This window comes from Cydia splendana, chromosome 10, assembly GCF_910591565.1.
Source record: "Cydia splendana chromosome 10, ilCydSple1.2, whole genome shotgun sequence".
In the NCBI taxonomy this organism is placed as follows: Eukaryota; Metazoa; Arthropoda; class Insecta; order Lepidoptera; family Tortricidae; genus Cydia; species Cydia splendana.
Window position 1 is genome coordinate 20,266,540 of NC_085969.1, and position 27,626 is coordinate 20,294,165.

At 35.6% G+C, this 27,626-nt stretch overlaps 2 protein-coding genes across 2 annotated transcripts in view; both read left to right on the forward strand.

Annotated features, from left to right (window-relative positions):
* The window catches only part of LOC134794433 (uncharacterized), a 399,097-nt gene that overhangs the window by 86,036 nt on the left and 285,435 nt on the right, over window positions 1-27,626 (forward strand). The gene's annotated exons all lie outside the window — the stretch shown is intronic.
* LOC134794525 (juvenile hormone esterase-like) lies at window positions 3,920-17,902 on the forward strand. The gene is made up of 5 exons (XM_063766336.1): window positions 3,920-4,056; window positions 13,646-14,638; window positions 15,932-16,013; window positions 16,471-16,792; window positions 17,716-17,902. The coding sequence occupies exons 1-5, from the start codon at window positions 3,928-3,930 to the stop codon at window positions 17,885-17,887; spliced, it is 1,698 nt and encodes a 565-aa protein (XP_063622406.1). The 5' UTR covers window positions 3,920-3,927; the 3' UTR covers window positions 17,888-17,902.

Sequence of the window (27,626 nt, forward strand, 5' to 3'; positions counted from 1 at the left end):
TCATGTTAATACCCCTTCGTCACTGTTATAGTGTAATGACAACACGATGAATGCTACCAAAATAGTAACTGTGAGCTGTGGCTTCTTTAAAATAGGTTTTGGTCATTTTCGCAAATGTTTCTTGAATACATTTCTATAGTCAATGTCCCTTATGCGAATCAATTAACGGCGTCGCTTGATGCAATCACAAGTAGCTGGCTCAACCAATAAATAATGGAGATACTTAGCATTATTTTTGTCTTGCAATCTTCGGGAATGTATTAGCAACTCATACAACTCTAACTTTTTATTTTGTGTATTACTTGAAGTTTGTATTTCTATAGAACCATCGTCTAACACCTAACACGCTCCAATACGTTAAAAATGATCAAACGTTTTAATATCCTACATTTTGCATACAAATTTCATTTAGCACCACTATTTTGGGAGCAGATATGCTCTTGCTAGCTCTTAATCTAACCTGACTTTTCTTTTTGTACATAAATTTGAGATATTTGTACGTTTTTGGCAACATAAGAAAAGATCGGTTTCGGTCTTTATGTAAGAACGCTGTATGTTCCTAGTTTCTTTTTTTTTCTCATTTGTATCTCGTGTTTTTCTGCTTTCTGGTTGTCTTTCCTATCATTGACGTCTCCGCAACATTTCAAAAACACAAAAACTGATCGGTCCTCGATATATGAAAATTTTCACAAGTTTCTTTAGCCTAATCGACTTTTCCAAAGCTATTGGTGCAAATTGATTATTCCTCCGTTATTGTTTAAAGCTCGTTATCATGAAAACGAATCATAGAATTAACAACTATTGTGGTATCATATGTTCCTCATGCTATAGCGATTTTAATTTAAGTAAAGAAATAAAATTTAACCACCCTTTACAAAATTTATAAGCAAAAATGTGTGCCCACGTTTTGGCGTGTTCAAGCTTTATATAGAATCGATTTCAAGGTGTCACAATCTTCAGGTCTATTTATGGTGCTTCCATATTTTGGCAGTTATATAGCGTCTTTACTTTACCAATAACTTTTATCCAATTCCTAAATATTGCCGGAAAGATATGCCTGTGTTATTAAAATACAGCATTACGGTTTTTTTTAACCAAGGCATTGTTGAGCTATTTTACTGTAGGTACCTCTCATGGCACAAGCATTTCATGCACGTGTATTTGTCATAGCTACACAATAGGAAACGCAAAGATATCCAAGTTTCATAGTGTGGCAAATGAAAACGCAATTCCCGTGAATCCAATTTTCCCTGGGAATCCGACAAAGCTGGAACAAGGAAAACACGAGGATATTTTGCATGGATCCCGTAATCAAATCGAGAACCTGGGTAACCGGTATATTGCAAATATACCTTAGGTATACCTAACCTTTTAGATAAAAAGAAGGCTAGGTGAAAAGTAATCCAAATAATCTAAGTACTGTGCAGTAAAGGTGATATTTGGATGTCAACTTGAATAATGAGTGATGGTTGAACAGTCACCTGCAATAATATGTTACTCTTCGTAGGCCGCAAAAATATGTGACACGCTTAGGGTTTGCACGACGGATTCGAAATGTATGGGAATATCCGCGGATCCGGATCCAGATCCGGATAATTTCATACATTTCGGATCCGGATTGCAAACCCTAGACACGCTCTTATGGCTCTACAAATAAGATCGAGTCAGATATTTTTGCGGCCTACGTTGTGTAACATATTATTGCAGGTAACTGAACATAAGAACGTTGCAGTAATGTGGCTATGAACATTACTTATTTTATCAAGGATAAACTCAAAGTGTAGCGATAGGTAACAAGAAGAACTAAAACTTGAATTGGCCCGAAGAATATACACGAGTAGCAATATTTATAAATAAATTACATGACATTAATCTTAAAATGTGTAATTTAGTTTTCCTGTATTTTTAGAACGGTTCCGTGAAATATACTGTACAATATTTAGAGAGCTTACCAATTTTAGGACACGTAACTCGTGTCTTCAGTAATAAATGCCGTTTTACCCGACTCATCGGCATAACTGATTTCTCGGAGATATTTCATAAATTCCACCCAACGGTTACGCTTTGTGCGCGGGTATTTGAATCATTTTTGCCATTAACATTTCGATATCTTACCCAAAATGTATTCATACAAGATTCACTCTAACTTACATGAGTTTAGAGATCATTCTTGCGTTTTAAAAGCTTGTCTCTTACGACGTTTTTGTTCTAAGTTGGTGGAGGATAAGGCTTAGGTTGTATACGGTTTCTGATACGGAGTAAATACATGTGATCGTTATTTGCTTTCAATGTTACTTACAAATAAGCGATGGTATAAATTGAGTGAATGCGGGTTTGTTATGATATGTTATGATACACATTTTGTATAAAAACATGTATAATGTAATTTTTGAAAGAGGAAAATTCATATTGATATAGTATTGATATTTAAAGCCCGGTTTTCGGGGAAAAAATGCACCAGTGCTAGTGATCGCTTAAATATCGACTTACGTGTTCTGGATATTGATACCAAAGTATTTCTGTTATGATAAAAAATGAGTCATCACCTTGAAGTACCTACTTACCTAGTTAACCTACCTAGTTACCAACTGTTGCACAGTGTTGCTCCGCAGTTGCACCACCAGTTGCCAGGCCGTATCTAAATTGCAAACTATTTGTCCCTACATAAAACATTAGGTGTAATAAATGACTACGACATTCGATCCTTTCGGTGCTACCCTAATAAAACTGTCTTAACACTCTTAACTAATGAATCGAACGGCTTTCCTGGCTCTTTTAGTTTAATTCGTTTAATTGAGTTCGTTTTACAAATGTAAACCTTTTAAAATGTGTTAATACTATTTGCTGTAGTTTATTTATATTGCGAATTTGTCTTTAAATTCACAGTTAAAATATCCCTACTTACCCCTACTATATTATCCCTAGTACTTAATATTATAAATGCGAAAGTATCTCTGTGTGTCTCTCTGTTACCACTTAAACCGCTGAACCGATTGAGATGAAATTTGGCATGGGAATATTTTGAGGCCCGAGAAAGAATATAGATATTTTTTACCAATCATCATCATCCCACATAAACAAATTCGTGGGCAGATGCTAGTAATGTTATATTATAAATAGTCACATACCTGATACTTACATAAACAAACCGTAAAACAGTTTATTTACAGTATATAAGAATAAGAATATTTTTTATTTATAATAAAATACGTATGCACAAAGGTGTACGGTAAGCCCCAAACTAGGCTGAGCCTGTATCTTGGGGCTTACAAAAGAGTAGGTAGCAGTAACTAAACCTAGTTAAAATGACGTGTGAGAGAGGGTGATAAGGTGTATGCTTTTAGGGTGTGTATATGTGTTTGTGTGTGTGGGTGTGTGTGTGTGTGTGTGTGTGAAAGGTGTAGGAGAGCGAGTGAGTCAGGACTAGATGATGACAGACCTAAACATAAGAACGTATTATATTTTCCGGTATCATTGTAGGATAGGGTCACAAACCATTTTTTGAGTTTAGATTTAACATTTGAATATTTTAAAATATTAAAAATATACCAGTATTTAATTAAATCAAAGGTCTGTAATCTGACGACGCACTTTAGCAGAACAAGACAAACTTAACTAACAAAATTAACAACTCGCTTTTTGTAAAAAGCGCGTAACCCACACCGGTTATCAAAAAACATCGTCAGCTGTGATTATAAAATCACACATAGATATTAACGATGTCCTGGCCTTGAGGTCGCTCAAGGAGGTGTATTTGTACCGTTATATTAACTCATTCATCCAATTGCACAACAATTCTTAGAGTCAGTGAAATTCAAGTTCCGTTTTAAGCTTTAGAAAAATAGTTAACAATCTGGACGTGTTTTTTTATATCAATTGAGTCATAAAAGTGTGACTCAAACAAATCTTTAAGTTTTATTCAAAAAGATGAAAGTGCTGGTACAGCAGGGTTGGTTGGAGGGTGAGAAGAAGGAAATAGTGACGAAAGACGGTCATTTTTATAGCTTCAAAGGAGTGCCTTACGCCGCACCTCCGACAGGCAAGCTAAGGTTCAAGGTCAGTCAAGTTTGATGTAATATTTTCCTGTTTAGAGTCCGTCTAAGCTAATTTTGCACCTTGAATAGAACAAAGTGAGGGATTTCATTTCATTTTTCATTTATTCTATTCTTAAACAATACAATCATTGTGTCAGAAATCACATTAAATACATTTTATAAATAACAACAATAAACCATTAATACGAATACTAAATAACAATTATAAATACCTTATGTTAGGACCTATCAATTTCCTCAATACTATAGGAGCATCTAGTCAATAAGAACGACTTCAACTTACGCTTAAATAAGAACCAGTCCGTAATTACTTTTAGGTCAGTAGGGAGCTTATTAAATAGAGTGACCGCCTGATATCTTGCACAATGTTTAGCTACCTGAAGCTTTGGAATGAAACTGTGCTTTATGTTTTTTGTCCTTGTGGCTAGGCGAGACTCCTGTTCTTCAACTGTACAAACTTTAGCAACGTCTTTCACAAACTGGGTAAGAAGAATGAGGACGTACAAGCTGGGACCCGTGTGAATACCTAGTTTTTGAAAAAACTCTCTACATGAACCCAGAGTAGGAATGCGTACCATTGCTCGAATTGCTCTTTTCTGGGCAATCAAGGCTCCGTTTATATTATATAAAAAACTATTTCCCCAAAACCTTATACTGTACCGCAATCTTGACTCTACTAGGGCATAATAAACAATTTTGAGTTTATCTAGATCTAACACATCTCTGAGGCTTCTAAGGGCATAACAAGCGGAATGGATCGAATTTACTATAGCCTCCAACTCTCGCTTCCAATTTAGATTAGCGTCAATGTAAACTCCTAGAAATTTAACGTGATCAGCAGTATTCAAACTGACTTGGTCCATAGTAACATCAAGTTTGTCAGTTTTCTTGGCGTTTAGTTTGAATAGTAAAGTTTGGGTCTTGTCTGAATTCAGGCGTAAGTTATTAGACGTGAACCAATGGGTGAAGGCTGAAATAGCACTATTGGTAATACTATTGAGCTCGGCCATGCTATTCGCAGATATCACTGCGTTTGTGTCATCAGCAAAGACAATCAAGGAGCAGCTCGGCACGACACTAGGCACATAATTGACTAGGTCATTAGCAAATAGGAGGAAAAGTATAGGGCCCAATATGGAGCCCTGTGGTACCCCTCTGTTTAATAGAATAGAATAGAAATAGTTTATTCGTGGCATAAAAAATTGGTAACAGACAAAAGAGAAAAAAAGAAGAACGAAAATTAAAATTTACACTTAACATTACAACACATATCATTACATAACAGAATGACTCTAACTAACTTTGATTTAACAGGAATATCAACTCTACATTCACCACTAACTTCAAAATTATTTATTTCGACATATTGGTTCCTGTTTTGAAGATAGCTAGCTAAGAGATGATACGCATTACCCCTGATTCCATAAAATTTAAGCTTTTCCATTAGAATCACATGGTCGACCGTGTCAAATGCGGAACTCAGGTCAAGGAATAGTCCTACAACTCTTTTACGATCATGTAGTTTAGTGATCACATCATCGATTAGGGCATCTACGGCATCTGCTGTTCCCTTATTCTTCTGGAAACCGAATTGTCGCGGGTTAATTATATCATTCTCCTGGAGGTGTTTTAAAAGTCGCGTTATAATCAGCTTTTCAAAGATTTTTGAGACCACTGGCAGAAGCGCTATAGGCCGGTAGTTTTTCGGGTCACTTTTTACACCTTTCTTGTAAACCGGGAGAACTCTAGCCACCTTTAGTTGGTCAGGGAAGACAGCACGATCGAAGCAATTGTTAAAGAAACATGCAAGTGGCTTAGCTAATATATCTATGCAATTTTTAATGACTAAAATTGGCATTTCATCATGCCCGCAAGATTTCTTGTTTTTCATGTGCTGTACTGTCTTTGTTATCTCTGATGGCGTAAATGGTTTCCATGAAATATCTTTATAGTACCTACTATTGTTATTATTTCCTAGATGCAGACAATGAACTGCGGCATTCAAATCACCAGAGCTTGGAGATTTAGCATGGTCAAACTGCGTTAAAAAAGCGTCAGCGACCTCTCTAGGATCTATTATGGTTCTGTTATCTATGTTCAAAGACAGTTGTTTTTGATTATTCTTACACAATTTATTTCTATACTTGTTTACGATACCCCATATGCCTTTAGAACAATTTTTGGTCTTAGAAATTTCAGTTTGGACCGCGGTCCTTTTAGAATACCTTATGACTTTCCTAAATATGTTAATGTACTTAGCCCTATATTCCAAAACAGTAATATCACACGTAGCCTTATTAACATTAGTAAGAACTCGCTTTATTTTACTTGATGTCCTTATACCTCTGGTCACCCATTTAAAAGAATGCTGGTTGTCCAGTCTAATCCTCATTCTCTTTTTCCTAAATGACTGACGAAACTGTTTAGTGAAAGTCTTAATGAAAACATTTATACCCATATTACGCCAGTTTATATTCTGTAGATTTTGCCTAAACGTTTGGAGATTTTTCGCGGTAAATTTCCTTTTTTCTGTCACCAGGACTGTAATATCTCGCTTTTTATGTTTATTTACAGCCTCCACATTAAGGTCACAAAAAATTGCAGCGTGTCCATCATTTGTCATTATAAACGTCATAGTTTTATAGAAAGACATACATTTGCATTTCCACACATTGTCATTGCAAATGCCGTGCATAGTTGGCTTGGTCCGACGCTAACGAGCTTCACTCAAATCTAACAAATTTGGATACAAACTTCATTAACCTGCTATTGTCATTTGAATATCCTTTACACTTATATTTGTTGTTATAGTCTATCAAAAGGCTTTACAAAATCGGGCAGCTCAGAAAATAATCGAACGAGCTAGCGAAGCGAAGTGAAGTTCTTACATTCGACTTGAAACATTCGGCTGGCTAGGGGCACGTCCCGGCATTTCGATGTTTTTAAGCTGATCTATCAGAGGATAATTTGATACTCAATAACTTAAGTATATGTATTCTAATTTAAATTATATTAGTTAAACATGTAGTTGAGGGCATTATATTTTAGTCATTAAATTATGAGCAGGCTCGATCACGGGGTTATGGAGCTAGAAGAGCCTAGAAGGCCCAAAAACTATTTTTGAGGGGTCTTGCTATTTTGGTCAACTCTTTTGCAAGAAAATATGAGTGGCCATAGTTTAGATACATTTGTAGGGTAGGTGGATCGTTGTCTAGTCAATTGTGGTGGGTACGCGAGGAAATAGGCGTATCAGCCATCTTGAATTTAACATTTTTTATTCAATCTTGTCGAAAATGAAATATATGTCTATGAATCTACACTATATAGTTTATAGCGAACCGCGAGTTCTCAGTTCGGGGCGAACTACTAGTATTCTTAATTAAACGAAATGAAAAGAGCTCCTTGTGGAACTCTCGGAGCAACAAAGCGTTTTAAATGTTTTGCTCGTCTATTTATGAAAATATTTTCCTTGCACTTTAATTTTAGAATTTGTAGTCATGCTCTATCTTATCTTCATCAAATAAAATTCACTGATATGACTACTTATATGTTAATATCATAAATATCATCATGAATATAAATAGTTGGGTATTAATACAGATAAGGCGAGGTGAGGCCACTGTTTATAAATTATAACAATTAATACTGGGTGTAAAGTTCTAGATGACAATATTGACTTTAGTATAGAAAACCTGAATTTATTGTTGCGATTTCAGGGTTGCTTTCATATAACAAACGTTGCTCACAGTAATGAGTATAGTCGCGTATTATTATATCTAGTTTAACCTAAAAAATTCCATCCCGTATACGAGCCCCGATGCACAAGTTTTCGTCTAGTGAGACCATTTTTCGCGTTTATTAAAAAAAATGTTTTAGTTTTAAAATTACTAATATTTAATGCTTATACTAATGTAATTTAATTTTATATGGTAATACTCTGCAATAACTAAATCCAAATACAAGAAATACCGTTTGTACTGAAAGAAAAAAAATTACGATTTTTTATTTTTTTATTGACGGGTAGGATTGCAAGTATTGCAACATATTATGTGAAAATGGCTATTACTAGGGAAAGCAACAGGGCTCTGCCAATGTACTGACAATTTTGTTTCGAGCCTATGCATGCAGCAGTGCTGTAGGAGAGGACAATACGATTTGGACAACGTTTTTGAAAAGTACGTTTTTTCTGCAATAAAAGTGTAACATGGCAAACCTGCATGTACAGCCACCGCGCGCACTGGCCGGTTGGAAATAAAAAACTAAGGGTTTCGCCGTCTTTTGTTTTTTCTTCGTTAATTTTTCCTTTGGAAATGTTGTCGGATATAGCACAATCAAGGACCGGAAAACCCCTCTTTACGCTTAATCCTATCAATTCGGTAACCCAATCGATTCGGTTACCGTATCATTCGGTAACCCTATCATACTGTTACCTGATTGTAATGGTAACCTTATTGAAACGGTAACCCTAACCTTTAACCGAGTTAATCTCAAAACCCCATCGCGATAGGGTTTTTGTTAAGGGTTTTTAACAGGTTTTCATTCAGTTATGGTAACCTTTATTATCGGTTGCTTACTGGTTTGCTACATTAAAGTAGTTTTAGTGATGTGCCGTCAGAACTAAAAAAAATACTAAAAAATTTGTTTATTTTATTTACTTTATTTATATTTTGTTGATTTTATTGATTTTACTTATTAAATTTATTTAATTTAATTTATTTATTTAATTGATTTAATTGATTTAATTTATTGAATTTGTTGATGTTATTTATTTTTTTGAATTTATTTAATTTATTTAATTTAATTAATTTATTTAATTTATTTCATTTATTTAATTAGTTTAATTTGTTATATTTGTTTAATAAATTTAATTAATGTAATTTAATTATTTTATTTTATTTATTTTATTTATTTTATTTATTTTATTTATTTTATTTATTTTATTTATTTTATTTATTTTATTTATTTTATTTATTTTATTTATTTTATTTATTTTATTTATTTTATTTATTTTATTTATTTTATTTATTTTATTTATTTTATTTATTTTATTTATTTTATTTATTTTATTTATTTTATTTATTTTATTTATTTTATTTATTTTATTTATTTTATTTATTTTATTTATTTTATTTATTTTATTTATTTTATTTATTTTATTTATTTTATTTATTTTATTTATTTTATTTATTTTATTTATTTTATTTATTTTATTTATTTTATTTATTTTATTTATTTTATTTATTTTATTTATTTTATTTATTTTATTTATTTTATTTATTTTATTTATTGTATTTATTCTATTTATTCTATTTATTCTATTTATTTTATTTATTTTATTTATTTTATTTATTTTATTTATTTTATTTATTTTATTTATTTTATTTATTTTATTTATTTTATTTATTTTATTTATTTTATTTATTTTATTTATTTTATTTATTTTATTTATTTTATTTATTTTATTTATTTTATTTATTTTATTTATTTTATTTATTTTATTTATTTTATTTATTTTATTTATTTTATTTATTTTATTTATTTTATTTATTTTATTTATTTTATTTATTTTATTTATTTTATTTATTTTATTTATTTTATTTATTTTATTTATTTTATTTATTTTATTTATTTTATTTATTTTATTTATTTTATTTATTTTATTTATTTTATTTATTTTATTTATTTTATTTATTTTATTTATTTTATTTATTTTATTTATTTTATTTATTTTATTTATTATATTTATTTTATTTATTATATTTATTTCATTTATTTTATTTATTATATTTATTTCATTTATTTCATTTATTTCATTTATTTCATTTATTTTATTTATTTTATTTATTTTATTTATTTTATTTATTATATTTATTTCATTTATTTCATTTATTTCATTTATTTCATTTATTTCATTTATTTTATTTATTTTATTTATTTTATTTATTTTATTTATTTTATTTATTTTATTTATTATATTTATTTCATTTATTTCATTTATTTCATTTATTTCATTTATTTCATTTATTTCATTTATTTCATTTATTTTATTTATTTTATTTATTTTATTTATTAAACTTATTTAATTTATTTTATTTATTAAACTTATTTAATTTATTTATTTTAATTATTTTAGTTATAATATAATAATATTTATAATAAGAACACACCACACAAGTAGGTATAAAGATAAACAAAGGAAAGGCAAAAAAACTTGTTTGTGCTGGAGGCTTCATAGACCGCCCATGCCAACCTCGGTTATTCAATAATAAGTTGAATTTAAGTGTGCGTAAAGATTACAATCGTTTGAACTGGTCAAAAACCTCATAATGAGGTAACTGAATAGACTGGGTTTTTATTTCGGTTACCGGTAACAGAGGTTAACTCGATCTGATACGGTTACCGAATCAAAGTGTTACCTTATTAAGCGGTTACCGTTATGGTAGGGGTTTTTATAAACACCTCTAAAATAACCCTATGAAAAACCCCGGTTAAGGTAACCGGTTCCTGTCCCTGAGCACAATTCTGTAATTATTATTTTAATGCGACTGTATGGTTATAATTAGTGATAAAGTTTAATACTAGGGCTGCCACTAATGCAGGTAAAGTTTGTATAATTGTATATATAGCATTAAGTTTAGGTTTATGTTGAAATTAAACCTAATCCAAGTCTTATTTGTACGAAATGTACGTCACTGGTTCTCGTAACGGAATAAGGCTTGGGTTAGGTTTCGACTACAAGTCTAAGAACGTACGATTGATCCAGCCCTTCCTTCTACCTTTAAATTCAAGAGCTACTTATTACTGTTGCTGCTTATTATTTGGACGTTTGCTGCTGAAGCTTTTCTTTACCCACGGACCTCGCTGAGCCTGCGTTGCCAAAGCTGATTCCCGCACCCGCGGCCTAAGTTGATCGTACGGTTCGACAAAGAATGGGATTCAAGAACGTTAAGGCCAGTGACGATATTTTATTGGTTTAGATTCAAGTACTGACAGAAATTAGTTTATTTTATTGTACATATTTTCATATTATATTATTTACTATAAAGAACCTAGTTTTCATTTACCGCTCTAGCTAGCCGGTTACATTGGCGCCCAACGTGGGGCGTTATTCTAGCATTAGAACACTCGCAATGTAATTTAGATAACGGTCAGAAATTCATTGTATATACTGACCATGCGGCTCTAAAATGGTTTTTAAGTTTAGACAACCCTACTGGGCGTTTGGCTCGTTGGAGCGTCCGTTTGTCTTCATTTAATTTTGAGATAAAACATAAAAAGGGTAAAGATCATGTGGTACCTGATGCTTTATCGCGCTCAGTACCAGTCGATTTGGTTTATGTTCAGTCTAACGACGACTGGTTTAATAACCTCTTACGAGGTTGTCAGGACAAACCTTCTGAATTTCCTGACTACAAAGTTGTAAATAATAATTTGTACAGACTTAAGCGAACTAGTTCTTTTCTGACTTCTGAATATTATTGGAAACTGGTAATTCCAAAAGAAATGAGACAAGATATTATCCATGAGAATCATTCACAGCCTACTGCTGGTCACTTTGGTATTTTTAAAACGCATAAAAGGATTTCTTTGCGTTATTTCTGGCCTGGCATGTACAGGGACATCAGTAAATATATAGCAAAATGTGAGACATGTTTAGCCTATAAGTACCAGAATCATCAAACTTTGGGGATAATGGGCAAACCAAAGGAGTGTTGCAGACCGTTTCAGTGTTTGTCTATCGACCTTGTTGGCACATTACCAATGACTCGTAAACAAAATCGGTACATTTTAGTTGTCAATTGCTGCTTTTCCAAATACTGTTTAATATTTCCAATTAAAAAGGCAACGTCTAATATAATTTGTAAAATTTTGGAAGATTTTGTATTCTTGGTACACGGTTTTCCACGGACTGTTATAATGGACAATGGTGCTCAGTTTATAAGTAATGATTTACAGGATCTTTTTAGTAAATATCAAATTCCTGAAGTACATTTTACTCCTAAATATTGCCCTCAAGTAAATTCTGTTGAGCGATACAATCGAACCTTAATGACAGCTGTTAGCTCGTTTGTAGAGAACGATCATAGAAATTGGGATCTTAATATTCCTAAAATCCAATTTGCTATGAACACCAGTGTTAATGAAGTAACTGGGTTCAGTCCAGCTTTTCTGGTGTACGGTAGAGAGCTTGTCCCTTGCGGGTCATTCTATGGTGCCCCCAATTCAAGTGAAGTCGATTATGACGACCTCATTTTTGCACCGCGTGATAAATATGCTGAGAACTTAGGCCACTTGTCCCCTATTCTCGACAAAGTGCAGGCTGCAATTTGGTATGCACATGTAAAAAATTGTAAATATTATAATTTAAGGCGTAAACATGCAGAGTTTAATGAAGGCGATGTTGTGTGGCGTCGTAATTACCAGCTTAGTGATGCTGGTAAATATTTTACTGCAAAACTAGCGCCCAAATTTGTAAAATGTACTGTATTAAAAAAAGTATCTCCTCTTGTATATGAACTAGCTGATTCTAATGGGCGTGCCCTAGGTAGATGGCACATTAAGGATCTGAAATTGTAAATATTGTATAATATAGGTAATTTAAAGTTTTTTTGCTTTCTGGAATTTTCCTTCACGTTGTATTCTGGAAAATTCTCCTGGGCGCGAGGGGTACTGTAACATGGCAAACCTGCATGTACAGCCACCGCGCGCACTGGCCGGTTGGAAATAAAAAACTAAGAGTTTCGCCGTCTTTTGTTTTTTCTTCGTAAATTTTTCCTTTGGAAATGTTGTCGGATATAGCACAATTCTGTAATTATTATTTTAATGCGACTGTATGGTTATAATTAGTGATAAATTTTAATACTAGGGCTGCCACTAATGCAGGTAAAGTTTGTATAATTGTATATATAGCATTAAGTTTAGGTTTATGTTGAAATTAAACCTAATCCAAGTCTTATTTGTACGAAATGTACGTCACTGGTTCTCGTAACGGAATAAGGCTTGGGTTAGGTTTCGACTACAAGTCTAAGAACGTACGATTGTTCCAGCCCTTCCTTCTACCTTTAAATTCAAGAGCTACTTATTACTGTTGCTGCTTATTATTTGGACGTTTGCTGCTGAAGCTTTTCTTTACCCACGGACCTCGCTGAGCCTGCGTTGCCAAAGCTGATTCCCGCACCCGCGGCCTAAGTTGATCGTACGGTTCGACAAAGAATGGGATTCAAGAACGTTAAGGCCAGTGACGATATTTTATTGGTTTAGATTCAAGTACTGACAGAAATTAGTTTATTTTATTGTACATATTTTCATATTATATTATTTACTATAAAGAACCTAGTTTTCATTTACCGCTCTAGCTAGCCGGTTACAAAAGTCTCATGCAAAATTATTATACGATCAAAATAAACTACATTAAACATTACTATTATGGTTCCCATTACTGGGTCATTTTATGTTCATGTGTAAAATTTATTAGAATAAACAAAATTGTTGCGCGGAACTAGACGAAATAATTTGCATCGGGGCTCGTACCTACACTACGTGAGTTTATGACTGTTAGCTTAAATTTAAATAAAATAAAATATTTTCAGGCGCCCCAACCGCCAATACCATGGGATGGTGTGCGAAAAGCCACACAACACGGGCCCATATGTCCGCAGTACGACTTCTTTGCCAGCAAATTCATCGAAGGCAACGAGGATTGCCTGTATCTTAACGTGTACACTCCAGAGCTTCAACCTCCTAAACCGCTACCTGTCATGGTGTACATCCATGGCGGTGTCTTTAAGAGCGGCTCAGGAAATGATGATCTTTTTGGACCAGACTTCTTAGTCAAGCAAGGAGTCATACTAGTTACAGTTAACTATAGACTCGAGGTCTTAGGCTTCCTGTGCCTGGACACTGAAGATGTACCAGGTAACGCAGGAATGAAAGATCAAGTAGCAGCGCTTAGATGGATAAAGAGTAACATAGATAGATTTGGTGGCGATCCTAACAATGTAACACTTTTTGGCCAAAGCGCCGGCGGGGCTGCCACAGCCTACCATGTGCTATCTCCTATGTCAAAAGGATTGTTCAAAAGGGCTATAGCAATGAGTGGAGTACCTAATTGCGATTGGTGTGAAAATTTTGAACCGAGAGAGCGTGCTTTCAAACTTGGTAAGCAATTGGGATTAGATACAGACGATCCGGATAAACTTCTTGAATATTTTCAGAGTCTTCCTGTAGAAAAATTGACAGACACTGGTCCTTGCTTGTTCGCTTTTGAGGATGTGTTGAACATGGAGGCTGGAAAAACGAATTTTTTTGTCCCCGTAGCAGAAAAAGATTTCGGTCAAGAATCCTTTTTAAACGAAGACCCGTTCGAAGCACTCAAAGCAGGACGAGTTAATGAGGTAGACTTGATGATTGGCCATACCAGTAAAGAAGCTCTTTTTATAGTTGGTATGGCTCAAGCAGACTACATGGCTCGATTCGAAAACTGGCCAGAACTATTGGTCCCAAAAAGGGTTTCATACAATGTTCCACAAAGGAAAATTTTGGAGTTGGGCAATCGAATCAAAGAGCATTATTTTGGGAAGAAAGTTTTACAAATACAAATACAAATATATTTATTTTCCAAATTGACATGACATGAAACCTTAGTAATTAAATTAAAATTAACTATAGAATATGTACAACAGCTTCTTAGAACAAACAATAGCCCTCACACTAGGTCGAGCCTGTGTCGTGAGGACTGTGGGGCATTGAACATAAGATTTACCAAGAAGATGCGGAGGATACAGATCTGATACCTAAAAGTAAAATAATACTACTTATATCAAAGATTATTAAACACAAAGAAGAAAGAAATTTGTACAGATATGCTCCGGGTGTGTGTGTGAGTGTGTGTGTGAGTGTGAGTGTGTGAGAGAGAGTGATCCTGTGTATGCGGTGCGTTATTGCAAGGGTTTTAGTATCTCTTCGGTGGCCTTGTAGGAAAGAGAGATTAACCATTTCTTAAGGGTGTACAGCAGTTCTTTGAGAGACAATGTTTGGACGTTGAAAGCTTTTAATATTTGGTTATAAATATATGGATGTAGAAACTGTGGATAGCGTCGCGAGAAAGATGTTTTTGTCAAAGTTTGTGGGACACGAAAAACCCTTTTGCGTTGTAATGCTGCGTATGTGGGGGAGTTAAGAGTGAGTTTGTGCATCAGCATGGCGACTCTGCAGACAAATAATTGACGAACTGAAAGTAATTGGGTTTCAGAGAAAAGTTTGTCTGTAGGATGTTGGTAGGGCTTTTTGTACATTACCTTGAGAACAGCTCTTTGTGCCCTTTCCAACCCGAGCATCGTGGTGGTACCAGCTCCGCCCCATACTGATATACAATACCCCAGTATAGACTGACATAAGGCAATGTAGACTTGACGCAGGATTCGGTTATCAGCGGAATTCCGAAGTAGGCGCATAACATAAATCAATTTTCTTACTCGCTGTGAAAGTGAACCTATGTGTTGCTTAAATGAGAAGTGCTGATCAACGTCAACGCCCAAATACCGAATGCAATTCGTTCGGCTGATCGAATTGCAGGGGTCATTCGATGATAGACCAGCAGCACACTTGACATGAAGGGCCGTGACTAGCCCTGGCTCAGAAGCTTTGGTTTTGTGAAAACAAATATATTTGGTTTTCTTTAGGTTCAGAGAGAGAAGATTATTGTCTAACCAGCGTTTCATATCGGACATACCCACTTCAGCTTTTTGCAGAGTATCGATCCAGGATTTCCCGTAGAAGATAGCCACTGTATCATCTGCATAGCATATGAGGTCGCACTGAGCAGGCGTGGCGGAGAAAATATCATTTATATAAAGGATAAACAGTGTTGGGCCTAGAACACTCCCTTGTGGTACGCCGAAAACATTTGGCGTTTCTTCGCTCAAGTACTCATCCACCCTCAATCTCTGATACCTGCCAGTAAGGTAACTCTCAAACCACTGAAGCGGAAGTCCCCTTATTCCATAATGCTCTAGCTTTCGTAGTAGTATGGGCACTGAGACGGTGTCGAATGCTTTTGCTAGATCAAGAAACACTCCCACTGACTTCAGGCCGCAGTCCAATGCAGAAGTGATTTTCCTGGTCAAGCTTCCGACTGCATCTTCCGTCGACTTACCGCGTCTGAAACCGTATTGGGAGTCTTCTAGTAGGCTGAAACGGTCCAAGTAGTCAACTAGGCGACTATTAACAATTTTCTCAAGCAATTTTGAAAATATAGGCAAAAGAGATATTGGTCTATAGTTTTCGGGTGCGTTTCTTTGGCCGCTCTTGTGGATAGGGATAACCACTGCTTTCTTCCACATGGAAGGAACTATTCCAGTTGTGAGACTTAGGTTGAATATATAAGTTAAAGGACTAGTTATACTAGTTATATAAGTTATCAACGAAAATGCTGTTAAAGAGTTCGTTAATTACTTTTCGGAAACTGGATTCACGTACCATATTCAAAGATTCGCACAACGCGTACCAAAACTGAGGAACACCAAGAGGTATTTCTACGTATTTGATATGCAGTCGGACAGGAACTTTTTCGCCCAGCGGGCAGTGATGGAATTCGGCCTCACCGGCGCCTCGCATATAGATGACTGCCTCTACCTGTTCCAAGCCAATGCGTTACCTTTGAAAGTGGACACGCAATCGAAAGCATACAGTTTGATACAGAAGACCTGCCTGCTATTTACTAACTTTGCCAAATACGGGTAAGAATTTTTTTTTAGCAAGCAGATACGTCTGCAAGCGATATTATTTTTTTATTAATGGAAAATGTCACCGCTTCGGGCAAAACTCGGACTTTTGTGCTTTTGGATGACCAAGTTATTCGATCACCAGTAACGATGTGCTAACCCATACTTAACCATTTTTTATCAAGCAAGCGATTCAACATTTTTTATCCATTTTTACTTTAATAAAAAAAATATGTATTTGTACCTACGTCCTACGTCCACTAACCTATCATTCAAAATTGTAACAACATAATGACAAGTTATAAGTTATAGTATGAAACCGAAAATTATTAAGGCTTTGAATTTTCTGCTAGTTTTGCAGTTAAGTAATTGTTCATTTAAATATCACTGAATCCGACGAAAACTGCTTGGCTTGCTTTGGACGAAACTTTTCGAGTACCGTAAAATGGGGTGAGTTGGTGCAAAACTGACTTTCAAACCTCGATAACATTTTATTTTTACATATGCAAACTGAATGGTGTATATAATAAGTGTTCCGGACGTTTGTATTTTAGTTTTTATTTTGGGTAGTTCCATTTCATAACTTTGACGATAAACTGGAAATCCCACCTCACCCCGTAGTCCCTCGTATTTGGGGTGAGTTGGGTTTTCATACAAAGGTTAATTTGGAAGATTGTTGTATCGATTATTTTTTATTATGAATATTACTATAGCTCCATTTTAAATTGGAATACATTATTTTTGTAGCAGTAGCCTTAAAATCCCATCTAACCCAACTCTCCCCGCGAACCCTACTCACCCCATTTTACGGTACCTACGTACGCGTTTGCTTTAAGTCTTATTTTGTATGGGATTTTGAGCTTCCAAAACGTCCCGCTTGGCGCGCTGTTTAAAATCCCATACAAAATGAAACTAAACGCACTACTTACTATTTCCAGCGACCCAACCCCAGACGCGTCGCTCGGCGCCCGTTGGCCCGAGTACGATGCGCGAGAGCAGCGTTACTCGTACTTGCGCATTGCGGACCAACTGTTCGTAGGCGGCCATCTTGACGCGGACATGGTGGACTTCTGGAGAGGCGTGTATGAAGATGCCGGCTTCGAGTTTTAGAATAGGGTACTTACTTTTTTAGAACTGTCAAAACGATTTGCTAATATGGAATTTATATGAAACATTACATCGTGACGTCACGGTCAACTCACCTACTTTTTATATTTCTATCCGATTAATTAAATAGAACTTGTGTTTAAAAATAACTCCTATCTGTGTTTTTGTAATAATTATCTGGTGCTTTATTTCATGCATGGTGTAAAATAATTTATTTTAAATACAGTATATATAATACCCTATTATATGAATATACGATGTTTAATTATTACTATCTGCATAATTTCAAAGCTACCTTTTTATAGGCTGATAAATAGTCATTTATGTGACTACTAGGCATTAAAATACGAGCTGAAAGCGAGTTTCATAGTAACATCATAATTTCAAACCTACTTTTTATAGGATGATAAATAGTACCTAAATACCTAGTTTATGTGACTGCTTTATACATATACATATAATGCCTAATTATGTACAGTTATGTATATACTTACATTGCTTTATCTACTCACATAATATTATTAGCCTCTCTATGATGTGTTCAAGAACCGCATGTTGCGACCATTGTTAATCATGTTATTTCAGATTGTCATTTAAAATGAGAGTGTAACTTCGATTGTATGGTAGCGGCAAGGTGTCTCTTAGCTCAGCGTCCGCTGGCGATTTAATATTTTTTTAATACAATAGTTGATAATTCAGTTGACTATGTAAAATAAATAATTAATTCTATTTTAATCTTCATAATTTTTTTTATGCATAAATATCAATCTGTGCAAAATTTAAATCTGAGCATTGTAACTTTTTCTCAGCTAATTTTATTTAACCTTTCGGAGACTAAATAAGTGTCTCTTGAATGTTATTCAAATTCTAAAGAATGTAAATTTAATTTAGAACGCTGTTAATGAAAAGCTCCCGTAAAATCTTATTGAAAAGTAATTAAATAATTTAGGAAAATTTCACATCTAATTAATAAATTATTTTGAATTCGAGACACTGATCAAAGTTCAAAGCGTCTTAATTTTGTCGTTTATAACATTCACGAGTATGTACTTACAGTCGTCATCATGGAAAATAATTATGCACTACATCTGTACATAAGTTATCCTATAAATAAAACAGACTTAAAAATAGTGATTGCTTACATGTGCCTGAAGCCCTGAACTAGGATGCCTTGTGTTACAGGCGAGGATATACTATAGGTGCTAGTGCTGCACTCTGGCGGCAGAACATTGCAGTAATACGGGGGTATTATATTATAAATTTATTGTTGTATGCAAAACATTACGATTTCAAACACCCGCCGAGACAAAATAACATTGCGTTACTAGTTAGGTGTAATCAGGACACACCTGTCGTCGCTCGTTCGCCAAGGCATGAGAATCATTGATATAAAACGCCGATCGTCATGTCGGCACTACTTTTATAAAATCTCGTATTTCCACACTGCTACTCAAAGTTGAAAGGCAGTAACTCTGTATGCATCCCATGCATCGATACCACATTTTTCTTTTGATTGACAAAACAAGATACCAGTTTTTTTCAACGTAGTGCCGATATGACTTCGTAGAACCTGTCATCCCAATACATTGTTACTTTTCGGTTGATGTTAATATTGTTGTATATATTATTGTTATATTGCCTAGGCGTGACGTGGACCCCATGTAAACAAGTATGTACGTTATATGCAAAACATTACGTTTGCAAACACCCGCCGAGACACAATAACATTGCTTACATCAGGTGTAATCACGACACACCTGTCGACGCTCGTTCGTCATGCGTGCGCGAATTTAATTTCGGGACCACAAGGGTCTCGAAATTTACGAGCTGAACTGTAATGTGTCTGAAAATTATATGTCTGGTCGTAATGGGGATGTGAAGATTTAAATTACCAGGATGATTTATAATGAATGTAATGTATATTTGGGAAATGTTAATTGGTTTCTTCATCTTCATAGTTAGCCCCAAGGTTTCTATTTGTTTTTTTTAATGCAGTATCTGTAAAACCTAGCCCTCAGTCTCAATCCGGCAAGCTAGTGGAAGTTCTGTAAACACCATTTTTTTTCGCAAATTGACGTAATAGGAGCCACGGCAACTGCCATATTCGCATGTCAATAGCCTTATTCAATCCCTTGCGTGACTAAAACATGATTACTCTGATTGCGACCGCTTCAGCCGCAGTTTCCGCAATCAGACTACGTTTGGCCGAGTCAGCAACCTACTGATTGGACATTATCATTTGTCATTAAACGTGATATTCGGACATAAACGTCATCAAAAGTTGCGGCATTATCTTATTATTTCGTGGGCCCTTGCGGATACACTTTGACTTATCAGGTTTTTTTGTGCAATCGCCCCCTCAAGAGCAACCTTTTCCCTACTCAAGAAATTTTTCGACCATCTCCATGGGTCGGATGATGGAGCTCAAAGGCAGCGCTATGAATTCCTTCAATCTCTTTGATACAATGAGAGACGGATAGGTTCTAATCGCGGCAGTAATGCGGCAGCGAACGTACTCATTGTATCAGGAAATTGACTGACATAGCGCCCGCCACAACGCCAAAGAGTAACGCAACAGAGGGTTTGATGTGTTGCCTCGCTGTCACACTTACGTACGAATTTACAAGTGCGGCAGAGAGGCAACACGTCGAACGTGGTTCGCGGTCGGCCCTCTGGAACGCTTCAGCGAATCCGAATGTCACCTTAACTCTGTGCGACGCTGAAAGTTATGTTGTAGGAAGGCTGAGATGGGAAGTATCCCATTAGTCAGTAGACTGAAGGCGTTCTCTTACGATCTATGTTAAAAACATCTATGCAAGCCAACATTCAAAAATATGTATATTAAGTACCTTGTTGTCTGTCAAGTGTTTATATATTTTTGGAACGTTGGCTTGTAAAGATGTTTGTGAACTTCGTTTTTCAATTTATTTTAGTATCGTATTTACCCTACAGTATCATAATATCATCATCATCTCCCTATAATAGTTACTTTTCGATGCAAACTTTGTACCTTCATCGATCCTTAGAAAACATTAAACAGCAAGTAAGCAAGTTATCAAACTGTTAACATTTAGCATACTCAAGGGTGCTTAAGGTGAGCAATTAAATCCATGGCAATTTCGTCCCTTCTCCAACTTGTCCATCCGGGCCCGTTTTAACATACTAATATTGGCCATTAAAATAAATTAAATCGTTGGGAACGCCCAAAAGGCCTTAATCCCCTAGTGATAATTTTTGGTCCAACGTAAACAGAACCCTTTTAAGAATAATCTTTGTTTACATAACAGATCTAAGATACCTGGATAACATGTTTTTAGTAAATGTCACAGGAAATTAGACCTTTTTGGAAGGGCATAAAGTACAATTTTTTGGTGTGTCTAATTCGTATAGGCTTTTAGAGTTGGTAATCGGTTTTGTATACGTTGGAATAATGCGTCACATTATGTATGCATGTATACGTTGGAATAATGCGTCACATTATGCATGCAGGACCGTGGATTAATACTAGGCTATGCAACCTGTTTAATATGTGTATTCGGTATAATTTCTTACCGGATGCACTTATGAGGACGGTTGTAGTGCCTATTGTAAAGAACAAAACTGGGAATCTCGGATCTGCCAGCAATTATCGTCCAATATCTCTAGGTACTGTGGTCGGTAAAGTGCTTGAGCGGCTGCTGCAACCTTTGATCCAGGAGGGGTGTATTATAGATGACGCTCAGTTTGGTTTTCGTCCTGGTCTCTCAACGGATTCAGCCATCATGAGCCTTAAGCACACGGTCAACTACTACACTACACGAGAAACATCAGTGTACGCATGTTTTCTCGACCTTAGTAAGGCTTTTGATTTGGTAAATTATAACTTACTGTGGAGTAAGCTTAGGAACACTACAGTTCCTACAGAGGTCACCAATCTGTTGAGATACTGGTACGAAAACCAAACGAACTACGTAAAATGGGGCGAAGCGACTTCTAACGAGTATAGGTTAGAATGCGGTGTTCGCCAGGGGGGAATAACCTCTCCGGACCTTTTCAACCTTTACGTGAATGACCTGATTGTGGGGCTGAGGAGCACCAGAGTCGGATGTCATATAGGTGGCGTCTGCGTTAATAGTTTAAGCTATGCGGATGACATGGTGCTCCTCAGCCCCTCGGCTGAGGGCCTCAGGAGGTTGCTTCATTACTGTGAGAAATATGCGATTTCTCACGGAATGAAGTATAACAGTATTAAAACTGAATACCTTGTATTTAAGGCAGGAAAGGGTCCGGGGAGGATACTTGACGTATTTTTAAACGGATTACCTGTTCGAAGGGTGCAGCAGTTTAAATACCTCGGACATATCCTAACCGAAAACCTGAAGGACGACAAGGACATCGAGCGAGAGAGAAGAGCCTTATCAGTGAGGTGCAACATGCTCGCGCGCAGGTTTGGCAGATGCTCCGACGAGGTCAAAGTGACGCTCTTTAGAGCATACTGTCAAAGCTTTCACACGGGGCAACTTTGGACCAACTTCACCAGGAAAGCAATTAACACCTTAAGGGTTCAATATAACGACGCCTTCAGAATCCTGATGAAGTTGCCAAGGTGGTGTAGTGCGTCGAGTATGTTTGCGGAGGCTCGTGTCCCCGATTTCTTTGCCGTAATTCGGTCCAGAGTAGCGTCCTTTTGGAGTAGGCTGCGCAGCTCTGAGAACTGTATCCTTGCCATAATTAGTGAAGATCTGAACAGTCCAATATGTAGGTTTTGGCTGTCTTTGCATCAAGATGCGAACCGGAAATAGTTTTATTTTATTTTAAATTGTAATTTAAAAAATTTTAATTTTTGGTTTTAACAGATTTTGTACTTTTAACTTTTAACTTCTTTTTTACACTTTTGTCATTTTAAAATTTATAGGTAATATTTGTTTTATATGGGTGCTTGCCTGAAATAAAATCAATTTATTTTATTTTTATTTTTTTATTTTATTAACACTAGCCACGAGGAACGGCCGTCGTCACAGATTTTTGGTTATTCCACGTGTATTTAGTGAGGTTCCTTTCATTTCGGAATTCGGTGTATTTGGGTGAAATTCAATTGCCGTAATCGAGTCCAGTTATGTTTTCGTAATTGCTTAACTCAATGAGGTCACATATATATTTAATTACACAAACGGGTCTACCGCGATATAATTTCTTTGTTTTTACCATAGATATAGGAAGTATGATCTGAGGTTTTTACCTTAAATTCCGACGTTTCAGCTGAGTTTAAGGAAAAAAGAATTATATCGCGGTAAACCGCGTTTGTGTAATTAAATATGTGTACAAAACGCAAACGCGTATATGTGTAAAAGTATTAATGAGGTCAATCATTAAGTTTTTCAAAATATTGTATAGGTTTTCTTGTAACTAGCTAGGATTCCAACAAACAATTTTTGCTTTATCCATCGATACAGAGCTAGACTATTATCTAGATTTGTAGAATATATGGTTCTGTCAGGCATTCTGCCAAAAGTGGATGTAGGTCGGGCAATCATAAAGCTTTTGGGAAAATAATTAAGTATATTGATGGAAAACTGGCCTGATCGCGTATTCTATTCGATTATAGCACGCAAACCACAGACAGTCAATGTACTTAATTGAGACCTGAAAAGATGTACAATATTCACAGGCAAGCAAATTTAATCACAGTGATAAATTAGGGTTTTTGTTTTATTTGAGTCGCTTAACTTCAAACTCGGGTAAATCCATGTGTCAAATTATGCGATTTTGGTATTAAGAAAAGGTAATAGGGTATTTGCTGAGAGGGTCGAATGGATTTACCCGAGTTTGAAGTTAAGCGACACATTTATGGTCACCTTGTGGTCCCGCGGTCAGGTCAGGTACAAAATCCGTTAGTTATTTTATGGTAGACTAAAGGATGATATACTGGAATGGTCCGGGTCCGGGCCGAGGTTTGAGCTCCAATAGGGAATATTAGGCAAAGCTCTGCGTAGGTGGCACCACTAGCACATACAGTAAACAAACCTCATTGCTAACATCAATGACACATCATGCGTCACTAGGTCAATCACATGGCCTACCGCGAAACACGACAATCGAAAGTTCGGTTTCTGCCTCTCTATCACTCTTGCTTATTCGATCGATAGAGAGGCTGATACAGAAATTTCGATTTTCTCGTTTCGCGGTATGCTACCTGTAAACAAACCGCCTTGGTGCATCAATGTCATAGTGAAAACTTGTCAAAAAACTGTTTAAGGCCTATAGTATGTATAAGTTACTCTATGGTTTACTAAACAAATTAGTGCTGCACTCTGGCGGCACAACATTGCAGTAATACTCCCTATTTTATCACAACGGTGACCGCGGTCGTGTTTTCCTTTTCTAAAGATTCTCTGCGCTATTGACCTTTTCTGGGGTCTCATTTACTTGTCTTCTGCTATATACCAATTCGCAAGTAGGTACCTGCCATCTAAATACTCCACCTTTGACGTCTCATGAAAAAAATGGATCTCCAATACAATGGATTATTAAAGGTCGGGACGACAATGGATCCAGATTGGACGCTTGGAATACTCTAAATGCGAGGAATATTACGTCTTTCGCCGCTTTTGTGTTTCGGTAATGGATATGAAGGGTAAGGAACGAAGTACAGTCAGCCTAACGGCCCAGTCCAAACAATGCTTCTGAGGGATCACTGCGGTAGGTACCTACGATACCGATCTGTCAGTGTCAGAAGTGACGCTATTGGTTGAACAAAATGACACTTTTGACACTGACAGATCGTTATCGTACCGCAGTGGTCTCTTAGAAGCACTGTCCGAATACGGCAGGAAGTAACTTACCGAGCTGCAAGACGATTTGAACGCAAATCTTAAGTAAAAGAGCGGGTTGAAGCACGGAAAAAAGTATGGAACCCTTGGGGCGCAACTTTGCCTCGCCTTTGGCCGGTTTTTTTGATTATAGAGATAGGTCATCATCATCATCATCATCTCAGCCATAAGACGTCCACTGCTGAACATAGGCCTCCTCCTTTACATAGGCCTCCCCCTTGCATAGGCCTCCCCCTTAAATAGGCCTCCCCCTTAAAGATAGGTACAGTCAAGATTTTAAATATCGACATGGACAAAGTGCCAATAATATGTACTTACAAAATGGGCTACAAAGGTCGTGTAGACATATTTTCAGCACTTTATCCGTGTCGATATTTAATATCTTGAACTTTTCTTTCGCCATAACCATTTGTCTGAAAAAAATTACCTATTGTTGATATATAATATCATTTTAATTTTGTATTGAGCGTATTTAAAATTTCCAAGAAGGTATTTTCTGTTATTCGCAAACTTTCATTTATTACTTTCAAACCAATACACGCGATGTCAACTCAATGGGTGCTAATTAATTGGAGGAAATGTTTCCCATTTCCAAGAAATTAAATAATAAACTTCACATTTTCGCTCAAGAACTCTTCGAGGAAAACGTTTCGGATTTACCTGTTATTGTTTCGATAAGGAAAATGAAAGAATATACTAAGTACAGACCACTTATGTCATGTTTCTTGTATATTTTCTTGCCAAAATAAATTGTTATATATTAGGTGTTGAGGTTTGATTTAAAATTGTATAAAAAAAAAGTTAGACCAAGAAAAGACTGCAGCGATTTTGATAGCCCACGCAGTGCAAATGGTATTTTAAACGTCAAACTTCTATGAAATTATGACGTATAAAATAACACTTGTACTGCATGTGCTATCAAAATCGTTGCAGACTTCTCTTGGACTAACTCTACCTACACCCGAGTTCATAAGAGTGCGATACAAGACCAGACAATTTCGGTACAACGGAGCCACACCGTTTTGTCGCCTAAATACTAAATAGTGTTTAGTTTTAAGCGTTATAAGCTTATCCCAACTAGCAAATCTATGTGCTATAAAAGTTGAGAGAACGTTTTTATTTTCGCTTTTTGGTGCTATAAACAGTCGAGTAAAAGTCCTGTAAGCGTTTACTCAACGCGAAAAGGCGCACTTATACAGACTAAAAGTGTTATAAAAATCGAGTAAGCGCTGTATAAGAAGCAAATCGATGCTGTAAGAGTTGAGTAAAAGTGGATAAAAGCACTTCTAGTGTTTTAATAGCAACGATAGTGCTTTTACTCGACTATTTGTTCTATAAACATTAGCAATTTACTATTACTCAGTAAAAGTGTTCTATAAAAGCAGCCGCACTGCTTTTTCTCAGCAAAAATGTTTCGTAAAGGTAGCCGGATTGCTTTTACCCGGCATTTTAAATGTGTAAGAGTGCAGTAAATGCTTTTATTCAACTAATATGTGCTAAAAACGATCTCAGGTAAGCGATTATATTTCAATTATTTGATTAAGTTTGAGGCCTAATCGTCTTCACGTGTCTAATAAAACAAAAAGGTACTTAAGTATTTTTTACTGCTGTCATCCATGACATTTATTTTTACCGTGATTGTGTACATAAGTTTTTACTGTCTGTAAGTACATGTAATACAGTAAAACCCAGCGCGAAAAATACTTTATTGATAAAACCAAAGGCACTGGTTCATATATATTCATGGGCCGCCTATTTTCTTAAATTTCAATAAAAAAATATTAATAAAAATAAGTAAAAATTTGCTTACACGATCTAGTTTCTGTTATATCTCATTAATTCGACTATAAGTCGAGTAACTGCGTTTACTGCTACACTTATAGCACATGATGTCGCCATGTCAATGGATTTATAGTCCGATGGCCGACTGCATGAAACCCTACCTGATAAAAAAATTGAAAAATCCTACTCTGTAGGGGTAGCTGACTTTTAGCAGCTTCAACTGCTATTGGTCGGCCGTGGCTTAACTTGGCAAATTTTGCGCAAATGGCAAAAAAGTGGTACAAATATTCATCAAAAAACAAAAGTGGTCAGCTACATCCTGTGTTGGCAGGTTCCTGTGTCCGACCGAATTTGTGGTACCAAGATGAGGTAAATTGTAGCTGTCACGTGGTACCACAAATTCGGTCGGACACAAGAACCTGCCAACACAGGATGTAGCTGACCAGTTTTGTTTTGCTGTCCTCAAAGGCAGCTATCCTACCATGCAAGTTTCATTCTATTATACGATGGGGTTTTTTTTATGAATTTTTGTGCCACTATTTTGCCATTAGCGCAAAATTTTCCAAATTAAGCCGCGGCCGACCAAGAACAGTTGATGCTACTAAAAGTCAGCTACCCCTACAGAGTAGGATTATTCTATTTTTTTGTCAGGTAGGGTTTCATGCAGTTGGCCACCGGACTATATTGAAACGTCAACATGGCTGACTTGTGCTGTTAATGTAGTTCAAAACTCTTTAAAAGTACTCTAAGCTGAATACATTTTGAATAAAATCTGTAAATACACTTCAGCTCCTATAACAGCGGTTTGAACCCCATTACCCGAATTATGATATAAGCGCGCTGTTACAGCAGCATTGTTGCCAAATGGTTATTTGATTGCTTTTAATAGGCTTTTATAGCAACAGAGAAGAGAGTTAAGTAACAGTTGTATTAAAGCGCCTTATTCAGACAATTAGCTAATCTATAGCTGTTATATGATTTTAATAGGACAATTATGCTGAATAAAAGTGATTTAGTAGCGCTAACTCAGCATTTATTAAAAGGTGGAATAAAAGTGCTAAAAGATAGTGCTATAAGCGTTTATACGACATGATTATAGCACTAATTAGCGAAAATTGCTAAATAGTCGAGTTAACCGCTATTATACGATA

Excerpts from the sequence above, each read along its gene's own strand:
- LOC134794525 (XM_063766336.1), top strand. The coding sequence starts at position 3,928 with ATGAAAGTGCTGGTACAGCAGGGTTGGTTGGAGGGTGAGAAGAAGGAA. Across the intron at positions 4,057-13,645 it reads CAGGCAAGCTAAGGTTCAAG|GCGCCCCAACCGCCAATACC; the intron begins GTCAGTCAAGTT and ends AAATATTTTCAG. Across the intron at positions 14,639-15,931 it reads AGCATTATTTTGGGAAGAAA|AACACTCCCTTGTGGTACGC; the intron begins GTTTTACAAATA and ends TGTTGGGCCTAG.